This window comes from Caretta caretta, chromosome 19 (genome assembly GCF_965140235.1).
Source record: "Caretta caretta isolate rCarCar2 chromosome 19, rCarCar1.hap1, whole genome shotgun sequence".
NCBI lineage: Eukaryota > Metazoa > Chordata > Testudines > Cheloniidae > Caretta > Caretta caretta.
This window is the reverse complement of record NC_134224.1, coordinates 8,815,245-8,827,640: the sequence shown is the minus strand read 5'-3', so window position 1 is coordinate 8,827,640 and position 12,396 is coordinate 8,815,245. Positions and strand designations below refer to the sequence as shown.

The 12,396-nt window shown below is 48.5% G+C and overlaps 1 protein-coding gene across 5 annotated transcripts in view; it reads left to right on the top strand.

Annotated features, from left to right (window-relative positions):
• RUNX3 (RUNX family transcription factor 3) overlaps positions 1-10,120 on the top strand; it is a 117,883-nt gene extending 107,763 nt beyond the window's left edge. For all 5 annotated transcript variants that reach the window (XM_075121253.1, XM_075121250.1, XM_075121252.1 and 2 more), the window contains one exon: positions 6,014-10,120. In XM_075121253.1, the coding sequence (XP_074977354.1) occupies positions 6,014-6,537 (524 nt within the window). In that variant the 3' untranslated portion in view covers positions 6,538-10,120. The remainder of the gene's footprint in view (positions 1-6,013) is intronic.
• Positions 10,121-12,396: the final 2,276 nt, after the last annotated feature.

Genomic DNA, 12,396 nt, shown 5'->3' with positions numbered 1-12,396 from the left:
AACGTGTTCACAGTGACACAGAGAGGCTGCAGCAGAGTTGGGAAGTGAATCCAGAGCTCCTGGACGGTGTCTTTGCCACAAGATCATCTTTTGTCTCCACTTGCAACCTGTGTGTCGTTGTCTAAAAGTGTCCGGAATGGGGTCTGTGTGCACCACTGCCCTCTAGCGGACAGAATGCCAGCTCTCGTCCAGGTGTTGATCACTTTGCAGTGGTATTGCCATCTGATGGGCGCCGCTTGGAAAAGAGGCCTGACATAAAAGCGACTAGTGCTTCACAAAGAGACGGTCACCCAGCATGGGAGAGCTGCAGGGTTTGTAGCCGAGGGTCCTTTGATCAAGTCCAAGTGGGGGCCAGAGTCTAGTGTCCCGTGTGAAAGTAGGAACACTCTCCCCACAGTGGCCCAAAGATGCACCCCAACATCGCACTAGTTGGCGGCTGAGTGCCGCTTGGCACAATCCACAGAGCGGCCTGTGCAAGGCAGGTCTGGTGCCAAACGCTGCAGCGTGGGAAGAGCATCCAGGCACAGGCCTGATTCGGTCTCAGGGTGGGCTCTGGGTGCTAGCCACGGGGCTGTCTAGCCACATGACGCATGCCAGGCTTACGGGATGACTCTTATTTTGGCTAACGCACCACAGGTTGAACAGGAGCCTGCCGGAACGAAAGGCAGGAGCGGCTACGTCGGGCGCACCAGAGACAAGGTTCCCTAGGCAGGGGCCGGAACATAGCAGCTCATATTATCTGTGGGGTGGCACAGTGGGGGGACCTGTAGCACGCAGTCACTGGTGTGTTACATCTGCATTGCTTTAGCTTCACTACACCAGCCCCACTTCTGTCCAGCCCATGTCCCATTCTGTCGCTAGGGGCTGTCGCTCATTCAGCTGCTGCAGTTTTGACAGCCTGGGGCAGGGTTTGGCTAGCACGGTGGGGCAGTGGCTTGCAGGCAATATAGACACATGTCCCTTACTCAGTTACCCCTTAGTGTGTCTCTCGGTGAGGGACAAAAAGCTTCAATCGGTGAGGCCTGGCGGGTAATGCCTTTCCCCTCAGAAAACCTGAGCTTAAAGCCCAGAGTTTGTGTTAACTCCTTGTTGGAATGGGTGCTATCACAGCCGTAAAGGCCTGATGATACCTAGTCGTACACGTGGCTGTGCAAAGCGGGGCCTTGCCCGGTCCGGGAGTGTAGGCAACGGGCACCCAAGCAGTCGGGGATATTCCGTGGGAGCGCTAATCCGCAGCACACCCGTTCTGATCCCTGGGAGGTTGTTATACAACCCAAGAGTGGCTATAAACAGAGCTAACACTGGTATTCAGCACACTAGGAAACTTTTTCCCATCCCTACAGCCCGTCAACCTCCCCCATCTGCCCTGTTTGGGCAGGATCTGCCCTAAGGATATTTCCCACTTTCCAGTTGGCTGGCGGTGTAAAGTGTCTACAGCTCCAGGATGGCGCCATTTCTCCCCCTTTGTATTAGAAAGGTGGGTGGGATGGGGGGGGGGAGTGGGGAATCAGAACACAAAGAATGCCATTATACAGGGAGGTGGTGTGTTGTTCCGTGGCCACTGTTTGGATTTTCCTGGCAGGACAACGCCCCCAGAGATGAAGGATGAGAATTAAAAAAACAAACAATCAGGGCTAGTTTTACTGCTGCTCTGTAAAAGCTGAAACCTTCTTCCGGATAAGACGTTAAACCCAGGTCCTGACCACTGTTTGCAAGCATGATGTTAGCACAGGTCTCCTGGCTAAATTCCAGCATGAGGAGTTAGGTCCAGCCCCTCCTGTTCCTTCCATAGTTTCAGATGGCTAAGATATTCGTCTTCACTTCCTGGTTAAACCGCTCTGCACTGTGGCACGCCGGCACTGAGGTGGCTGTATTTCAGCGGTCAGAGGTGTATAGATATAGACAGTTGTCTAAGAGGCGTAGGTGTGTTGCAGCGAGCCTGCAAAGTGTACATTGTAGTTTAAGTTGAGTCAAGATGAGACTCAAACCACTACTTAACATGCAAGGACTCAATGCTAATGAGCATGCATTATGTACAGAGGGCAGCATACCGATCCAGATTCAGCCCTGGTTTAATTCCATTGCATCTGGCTCATTATCTCTGTGTCACTGGCTTGTTCTGAGGTGTAAGAGCTGACACCTGGAAAGCTAGCAGTATTTGCATGCCGTAGAAGGAGTTTCCATAGACCTATCTATGGGGGGAGGAATAGCTCAGTGGTTTGAGCATTGGCCTGCTTAAACCCAGGGATGTAAGTTCAATCCTTGAGGCGGCCATTTAGGGTTCTGGCCCAAAATTGGGGATTGGTCCTGCTTTGAGTAGGGGGTTAGACTAGATGACCACCTGAGGTCCCATCCAACCCTCATATTCTACCCATGTCCTTTTCCATAGAGCTCCCTGCACAGGGCCTTTAATTAACACTTTGATACAGTTGCATCTAAATAGTAGCAAGTATGGATTCCCAAGTGGTGCAAGTATAGACCAATAAGAAGTTGGCTTAAAAATAACCCCCTTTTGAGTATATTATAGAGGCAAAGGGAAATGTGCCCTGAGAACTTATCTTTTATTTCAATTTGCTTTTTATGGAATGTTATTTATGGGTATATGAAATATAATGAAGGAAAGTAACTCCCTCTTGGCTCAGCTGGTGGTACATAGCTTGGTGGGTCTGCTCACCATTTAAAGTGAGATGGTCATCATCTGTATTGGACAATCGGGTGAAGCTGAATTCCTAGGGATGGCCTAACCCTGGGAGAAATGTAGCAAATTTGGAGGCTGCTTCCCTGAGAAGAGTCCAAAGATGACACATGAAATTGCATGTGCAGGAAGCGATGGGGAGGGGGGGCCCCACGGGCTGTGATGCAATAGGTGGTGCTCTTCCCCTTATCGCAGAACGGCTCTGTTCCTTTTACGCAGCCGTACCATCTTCTTGTATTGGGAACTTATCAGGTGTCAAAAGCTAAGCAGGTCTAGACAGTCCAATGCTCGAATGGGAGATCTCTTTTGTGGATTCATGGCTTCCTGGGAGGATATTGTGCAGCCAGAGGTCCTGCCTTTAGGATGAGATGTAAAGTGAAGGTCCTTCGGTCATTTGCAATGGTTAACAATCGCACAGTGCCTTTCCCAGTAGCATAAGGGTGTTAGCCAGGAGATACTGGACAAATTCCAACATGAATAATTCCCTTCTCCTGCCCTAAGATTCCCCCCCTGCAGTCACGGTAGGACAGGGCCCTCTTCTTCACTTCCGTCCCAAACTGCTGAGTAACATTGCTGGGCTGTATTTTGGTGGTGGATGGATGGATTTTGTTCTGCTTTACAATATATAGATATAATTTGTAAAGCATTTTGGGTTGAAAAAGCACTATCAAGGTTGGGCTTTATTTATTAGCCTCATATTTAAGAAAAAGGCAGTGTACCTACACTGCACCTCACATCCACCCCCGGGTAGCCTAATCTATCTGCTCCCCTTTAAAATAAGTCTCCGCTCCTACCCGCTTGCAAGGATCTCATTGTTATAATTCTGCTTCTGATACAAAGCCACAGGCCAGCTCTGATTGTGGGCTGTAGCTTTAGACCAGCTACTTAGACCAGTGCAAATCAGGAGTTAAGCTATAAAAGTTAGTCGAATCACACTCGTGTAAGGCAGATCAAAAACACAGCTTCTAAGTGTATTATTGCCCTCCTCCTAATCCATTAACATGTCATTCTTTGGTGATCAGGATGCTCATATCACAGGGATACAGTGCAACCTACAAAGCGCCCTCGGTGTAGACGTGTATGGAGAAAGATCCCATCACTTGTATTTTGTCATGACAGAAAAAAGCTACAGTAAAAAAAGGACAGTGTTCTGGTCCAGGGATTGAGAAAGAGCAGCCAGGGTTGACCCTATGGGCCAGATTCAGAGCTGGTGTAAGGGGGTGCCACTCCATTGAAAGCAGTGGGGCTAGCCAGCCTGTGGCTCGGGCTGGGACTCTAAGGACATGTTGCATGGAGACCATGGGTCTGAGGAGAGCTGTTTTCCACTGTAGTCTCCCGCGAAGGTGGTGTTTGGAATGGGTCTGAGGGAAGCCCCTTTCTTGTACCTCCTTTGGCCAGCTCCATTCTCCTGCTGCTGCTCGGTTAGAACAGGAATAGTTCAAGGGCCCAGAAGTGGAGATGCTGGGAAGACGTCTTGCCCACTCTCTGACCCACCCACAGGGGCTGTGAGGTTGTAACTGGCCCAGCAGCAGCTTTCATCGTTGTGGCAAGAACCATGAGGCTAACTCTTGCCCTCCCCACGCAATGAACTGCAGGCGGGTCAACCCAGGGTGGGCAACACTCGGCCCTTGAGCACCTGGGCTTTGCAGTGACTCATACCACCTCGGCTCATCTTTGCTTTGTAGCAGGTCCCCCAAGCCCACAGACGTGCTGGAATCCAGGGGGAGAGGCCACAGATCTTAAGGCAGCCGCCGAAGTCTGGCACAGTCATGAGAAGGACCAGTGCTCCCCTGGGAACTATGCCATCTTGGACTCCCTTTCCTAGCTTGGTCTGCCTGGGAAATCCTTTGGGTTTGCAGTGGTGGACGATTTCCTTGACCTCCCCCCAAACAGATGGGGGCTGCCCCAATGTCTGAGGGAATTAGAGGGGACGCCCCTTTATATCGGCCTCCCTGCCCCTCCAGCAGACTTTCGGCCAGAAGGACCAAGTTTTCCACTCTTTTTATATCCCCTCAGAGGCAAAAAGCAGCAGGGACATGGTGGCTCAGCCTGGGAGCTTTCAGCTGTGTGTTTATCAGCTCCATCCCCTGATGCTATCAGCCTGAACAGGCCACCCACACGAAGGCTTAACGACCTGGCCTAGACTCCGGCTTTCCCTCCCTGGCTCTGTTTGTGCGTGTGTGTACACCAAGGGGGCCTGACTGACTGGCTCAGGGACTGGCTGTCTGGGGCTCTGTGCCGGTTTATTTGCTACACAGCCCACGCAATGGCTAAACAATTTTTTTGTGTTTATAGCTTTTTTTTTTTTCTGCTGGAGACGGATAAACCACTAGAGAAATAAGCTTATCCCCGTTCTTTCGTGGATAAGAAACAACAGCTTTTAGGGCAGGAAACCGGACTGGCCTAAACAAATGACTTTTTGTAGCTTCCACAACTCCGCTTAACTGCAGATTTAGGACGTGCCTCTTACTGTGAATTTTATTTCTTGTGCTGGAGGCGCAAGGACGACTGCACCAACACCAGGCTGTGAACCATGCTGTAGAGTACCATACAGTGCTGTGCAGAGAATACAAGCAAAGATACCTCACCCTCCCCATCGGTAGAACTCAAAGAGCTTTTACCAAGCACATTGGCCCCATTTTATAGATAGGGAAACTGAGGCACAGGGAGCTGAAGTAACTTGCACACGATCACTCAGCAGACCAGTGGCAGAGGCAGGCATAAAACCCAGGTTTCCTAAGCCCTTGTCCGGTGCTCTAGCTACTAGGCAAAACGACTTTGTTACGCAACTGCTGATTGGTGTTAGATCCCTACTTTGTGTTTTGTTGTTCACACTCCTAAATTGTTTATTTATGAGGCATAGGTTAGAATGTCTTCTGTTTCACGGATTGATTTGAGTAAAGGCTGCAATCCTCTCGCCATTGAGAAAGGATAACGATAGGCCTAATGCTGGTTGCGAGGGCTGGTCTGCACCCAGTTTTCCTATCACTTTTGTACCCAGTTTAGAAACCAATACAGTTAAGTCAGTGCAGTCCCGTAAGTATGGATGCAATCCCTTTATGGAGTCAGTGCAGTCCCATGGTGTGGATGCAGTTCTATCCGTATAAAGGTGTTTAGATCAGTGTGGCTTTTTTCCTGTTGCAGAGGCAGGAATAGACCTTTGGACTTGTTGCTCACAGGACCCTGTTTGGACAAATCACTCACTCTCCCGTTAAGCGTCAGCCCCAAGTACACCCTAAAGCTGCGCCCGTCAGCTGTGGTCTTTGTTTTCCAGCAGGAAAAGCCTAACCAGCCAATGTTCTTTTTTCTTGCAAACAGGCACGTCGGATCTGAGCCCCTTCTCTGACCCACGTCAGTTTGATCGCTCCTTTCCCACACTGCCGACCCTGACCGAGACCAGGTTTTCCGACCCCCGGATGCATTACCCCGGCGCGATGTCAGCGGCCTTCCCTTACCCCGCGACGCCCTCAGCCTCAGGGATCAGTGGCATCAGCATGACCAGCATGCCCACCACGACCCGCTTCCACCACACTTACCTTCCGCCACCCTACCCTGGCTCCACCCAGAACCAAAGTGGACCCTTCCAAACCAACCCTTCCCCTTACCATTTGTACTACGGTACGTCGTCCGGATCATACCAATTCTCCATGGTGGCGGGAGGTGAGCGCTCACCCACAAGGATGCTGTCCTCCTGCACGAGTGCCTCAGTGGGCAACAACTTAATGAATCCCAACCTTGCCAATCAGAATGATGGCGTTGATGCGGATGGTAGTCACAGTAACTCGCCTACAGCCATGACGACTACCGGGAGGATGGATGAATCTGTCTGGAGACCCTACTAGGAAGGACTCAAGGAGGCACGTGTAACTTGAACCAAATAAAACGCCCATCAATGTGTTACTCCTGTCAATCGCAAATAGATCAAAATGAGGCCTAGCACGGGACGTCTCCCAATCTGAAGGCAAATCAGGATCCTTCCCTCACCAATATAGGTAATTGGCAAGCAAAGATGGACCAGAGCTGTATACAGTTCAAAACACACGTCCACAAGGCTTGAATTGGTCACTCAGTGAGGTTCCTTTGGTCACTTTGAAATGGGTGGATTGTATATAGGAGTGTGTGGAATCAGATGTTTGTTAATTGCCCAGCTGTGGCTATGTTCAGAATGCCTATCCATCATCTCGCTCTTAACCAAAAAAACCCCTGTCCTCCTGCAGAATCATAGGTGTTAAGAGAAAATTTTAAAAAGGCCCCAGAAATCAGCCAGTCCATCTCTCTGCAAATGCAGGAAGAACGAACTAAGAAGCCTTAGCCACTCGCCCCCTCCGGAAAAGGGCCTTTAATCACCAAACGAACCAGAGCTGCCCGCATCAGCTGAGACGTGAGTCTTGTTTACAGCAAAACAGGTGTGACTGGCTCTCGCTGACGCAGTTAAGGCTCTGAAGAACATTGCTAGCGAGTGAGCAGGTATCAGCCATGTGAACAAGTGCTGTGATATGATTTTGAAAGTGGTTGTATTGTGATTTTTGTTTGTTTGTTTGTTTTCAACAGTAACATGGCTGATCCCACGCTTGATGACCTCCCCAATCCCCTTCCCATATGTTTACATGAGATGTAATTTTTTAACACAATGTGTTTTCCTTTCGTCCTGACCTGGACGTTAATTCCTTGCTACTTCTAGTTAGTCTCGATGGTTGCGTCCGAGACGAAGAAGGCGTTTGGGACAATCCAGCGTGTGAGGTGCACTTACAAACACGTTTGCTGCAAAGAGGACGCGGAAGCCTTTGGAATTATATGAAATCCAGCGTAGCGGCTTCTCCTCGCTCATTTCCAGGTGGAACGCAGGCAGCTGTGGCAATACTTAGTATTTATTTTATGATTCGCGTCCATTTTTACACCCAGAGTGGCTCTACACACCATGCGTTTGTGCTTAAAGAAAAGAGATTGCCGGCTGATTCTAGAAGTACTGACTGAGATTTGACTGACCCCTCAATTTTAAATAAAACGTAACCCCCTGGCTTTATTTTAGACAAATGAAATCATACTATATAGCACTTCTCATCTCAAAGTGCTTAGCGTAATTATGCCTCGTATCACAACCCCTGTGGTGATTTAGGGCACTGTTATTATCCCCATTTTACAGACAGGTAAATTGAGGTAGAGGGATTCGTCGAAGGCCACATACAGTGGCACTCCTGACCCACGCTTACCACTGGTAACAGAGCAGCCGCTAGAGGCCTCGGCGGAGATTACGGCCCATCGTGCTGAGTGCTGTACAGATACATAGTGACCATCCTCCACAGTGATCTTACAACTGAAATAGACAACGCGTAGGGAAGTAAACAGGGGACATCACACAGGAGCTCTGTGGCAGAGTCTGGGCTAGAAGCCAGCATTCCTGGGTCCTTGGGATCTCCCTGGACCACGCTGCCCCTCCGCATTGCTAGCTGACATAAATTAGTTCCCTGTGCTTCAAACAGGAATTAGGGCCTCGTCCTAACATAACCTTACTCACACTAGTTGTTCCATTGAAGACGATGAGACGACTCCTGTGAATAAGGTACGTTTGCCTGGATAACAGTTTGCCACTTCAGCGGGCAGCTGGGTTGTAAGAGCTCCCACTCTAGGTCACTGAATGTAGCACACCAGTGGCAGGGATGGGAACAGAACCCAGGACTTGTGTGTTGCAAGAGGTACTTTAAGCAGAGGGGGATCCTGCTCCTGTGTTAATGGATACAAAAGGCTACTAAAGCGGAAGCATTTTCCCTCCACTTTGCACTGGTGTAAATGACTGCACACGGCGAAGGGTGATGGAGAGTCAGGGCTTAGAATTAGATTCCCAGTCCTATTAAATAGGAAGACCCTGTGGGAGTTGGGTGCTTCAGAATGTGAACTAGAGGTCTCCTCTAGTTATGTAGCCACTTCAGAGGAGATATATTAATAATAATGCTGAAGCATAGTTCTAAATTCATACTAACCCTGTGAGTATTTAACAGAGCCCGTGGCTGGGGGTAAGCATCTCTCCGGCAGGGCGATGTAGAACAAGCCAAGCGGTAAGCATCTCTCCGGCAAGGTGATGTAGAACAAGCCAAAAGTTGCCCCTTTTTTTCCCTTAACTGATTATGAAACTCCTGCTACTCAGTGGGTTTTTTTAAGTTATCATGAGAATTATTTGGCATCTGGCTGCTTATGTTTGAGTGAGTTAAGGTTGAATTTCAATGAGACCTTGAGCACCTTTGAAAATCCCATCCTATGCACCACAGCTAAAGCAAAGATGGTTGGCTTGTCAAATCTCAGTGGGTATCTTTCCAGCAATCAAGTGACATAAAATGCATTACCATTTAAATATGGGATTGAGACATCAAATCATATGTACCTGGATTTAGTTGTAAAGCTGCAATGACCACTCATGGATTTAAAAACTGCAAACTCCACTTGCCTTAGCAAACAGCAAGCCCATGCCTCTTGATTGCTATCTGTCTGTCAAACTGGACTATGGCAGCCTGTCTTCTGATGCGTTCAAGTTTATCAGTACAATAGTTCCACTGATAGAAAGCACAAAGAAAATAAGGAATTCTTCATACCAATTTAATGGTGTTCATGGAGTATTTAAAACCAAAAAAATATATATATATCTGCAACTATGTTCCTTTATGACATATTGTCATATGAAGGTGTAAATACAGACACCTCAATTTTATGCAAATGGTCGCAAGACTGGCCAAAAGAATTTGCTTTGCACTATCATTTGCTTTTTTGTTGGTTTTTTTTTAAATGCACAATCGCTTGTACAGTAAAACCTTTGTCTGGCTTATGAAATATTTAACTGTAAAATCTAATTTTTTGGTCTTATTTGTTAGAATAATATAATTCTTAAATATGTTGAAGGATCCAGTTCTTAATAATGCTTCCTATACTTGCGTGTGCAGGGTCAAAGCCAGAAACAACCAAAAAAATGAGACTAGAAGAACACTCTTTCTGTAGCTAAAGATGGCAGAGATTTGTTTTGTTTAAATGGAATTTTATGATGGACATTGCAAAAATGCTAGTAACACCAAATAATGTGGTTATTTGTGTAATATACCAGCCCTACTTGAAGGTAACTCCCTATATTTAATATGTAGCCCATCTTTTTACCTGTAGCACTTGTCACTGGGGAGGGGCGGGGGTCTGCTCCCACTGAAGTCATTAGCAGGAGTCTGCTGCTTTTAGCTTCAGCGAGCGCAGGATCAGACCCCCTCTTCTTAGCCTATCTTGTGAATAGGTGGACTCGAGTTTGTAAGAAGCCATAGCGAAGTGGCCAGTTCTGCTTTTCTATTATAAACGTCGATGTTCTTATCAAATGTACGTGATTATCTTGTCAGGCATCTGTGTAATCATTTTAAGGCCTTTCCACGTGGAATAATAAATGTATGGTTACAAGTCTCTGCGGTGCCTCCCGCCTGTTCGATTTCCTCATGCTGCTTACCAGTGTTGTCCAAATACACAGACTCAATCCCAACGCTTCCCCCAGCCCCAGTGCCTGACCCCTGAGGAGCTACAAGCATCTCAGAGACATGAGGTCAAGTCCTCAGCTCATTGGCGGGGAGCTCTGCTCATTTACACAAGCTAGAGGTTTGGCCCACTAAGGCATTTAACTCACACCCTGAGGGCTGTGTAAGGATAATTGGCTCCATTTTACAGATGGGGAAACTGAGGCACAGAGCATCTACTTGTACTGAATTTGCATTGGAAAGCAGAGGGTGCTCAGCACCCAATGTGATCAAGCTCTACTCCAGATTGCCTCCCCCCCCCAGACACACACACACACCCTTTATTTTAAACGTCCCTTTGGATGGAGTACGCGCAGAGAATGTATGCAGTGGACTGACTGGCGCAAGAGGGCCTGCGCCTAACGGGTTTTATACTCATGTAACACTGATTCCAATGGCGTCAGCCCCGCTTCACGCCCGTGAGAAAAGAGAATCATGCCCAAGGAAACGTGCCTGGCGGGGCATAGTGCTGAAAACCCCCACTTTTTCTCTATCACCATCCTCCCAAGAGAACGCATGGGCTAGGGGGGTATCCCCCCCATGCCAAACAGCAGACCCTACGCATTGCCAGAGAGACCAGATCAATCTGGTTTTTAAGTGACTTTAGCCCGTAGCTCAGCTCCACAAAAAACTTGTGTGCACCGCAAAAGAGCTGAAATGTCCCAGGCTATGTAAAGATGGCGTTGCTGAGACAGGTCCATACCTCAGGTGGAAACTGGCTTCTCATTACAGGCCTGATTTTTGACCTCCCCCTTTGCAGAATTCTGAGGTGCTGGACATTTAAGATCGGTGTGTTTTCATAACCCACCGGCTCAGGAAATTCTGCTCTTGAACAGCAGACAAAAAATGGGGCCAAGCTCCCAATCTAAAATAAGGTGGTGTAAATCCGGAGCTATTCCACTGAAATCCATGGCATGACTCCAGAGTGACACCAGCAATTCTGAGAACAGAACTCAGCCCCTTTATTAACGGCACCTCACACATCTGCTGTGAAGTCAAGCCGCATGATCACTGCCTGACCGATGGGTAAACTGAGGCACGGGGCCCAATCTAAAGCCTAAAGAAATGAATGGAAAGACTCCAGCAAAATGCGTAGCAAACCCTAAATGAACTGGCCAAGGCTACACACGGTAGCATGTCAGTTGTAGAAAAAAACGAATAGATGTCAGGGATGCCGGTGCCTAGCAGACTGCTGGACCCACTACTCCCAAGCCTATTAAACAAGAACAAAGTCCCTCAGCGTCCACAAACACTGTGTCACAATTACAGCTGAAAAGCAACGCCACAGATTGCAGTGAAAACGTCGGCCTAGCTTCCTGGGGCTCGGGAGGCTGAGGCCCAGAGCCAAGGCCTGCCACGCTTTTTATTTATTATTTTGCATCCCCGCCATGCCGAGATGCCAGCTGCGTGCTGCACAAATGCAGCTCAGAAAGCCATCCCTGCCTGGAGCGCTAAGCCGCTTGCACAGAATTAGGCACGCAGCATGTGAGAGAGTTGTGATGCTGAGTGATTCTTCAGATGTGCCTTTGCACCCGGTTGCATGACTTTAGCCCGTGGTTGCATGGGCGGGGGGGAAAAAACCCCGACGCAACCACAAGAAAAGCTGATATGGGTGAGAACTCAGCTTCACAGCCTCGGCCAACGGAAACGCGTTTCAAGTGAAGCCAGAGGCGGAACTGCCTATTTTCCCCACAGCTACTGGAAGAGGAAGCACCCAGAGATGAAACTCTTCTTTACAGGAACTTTCCATTCCGAACTGATCCGAGCGACACGCAGCCCCGTTGAAAGCCATAGTGACAAAAAGAGCGAGGGGCCCTTCGTCATGCTGGCACAGAATCACCAACCAATGGCCAAGCGAGAGAGAGAGCTCCCAAGCAGTCTGCAAGGCTTTTGCAAAGCTGATGTTGTCTCTAACCTGCCCCCCCCCCCCCCGAATGGGCTTCATGCAGGTGCTGCGGGTGATCCTTGCAGTCATGCAGGGTTTGTCAGGGTCCTAATGTGAAACAGCAATTCTAAGGCATGCTGGTTAAACCTGTATCAGGTGATCATTTTTGGAAGCCTCTGTGCCAAACTGTCTCAATCAGTATGGGGAAATGAGGGAGGTAACTAATCAAGTAGATAACAGAGTAGACTGGAGATGTATACAGCACATGTCAGCCAAACACATTA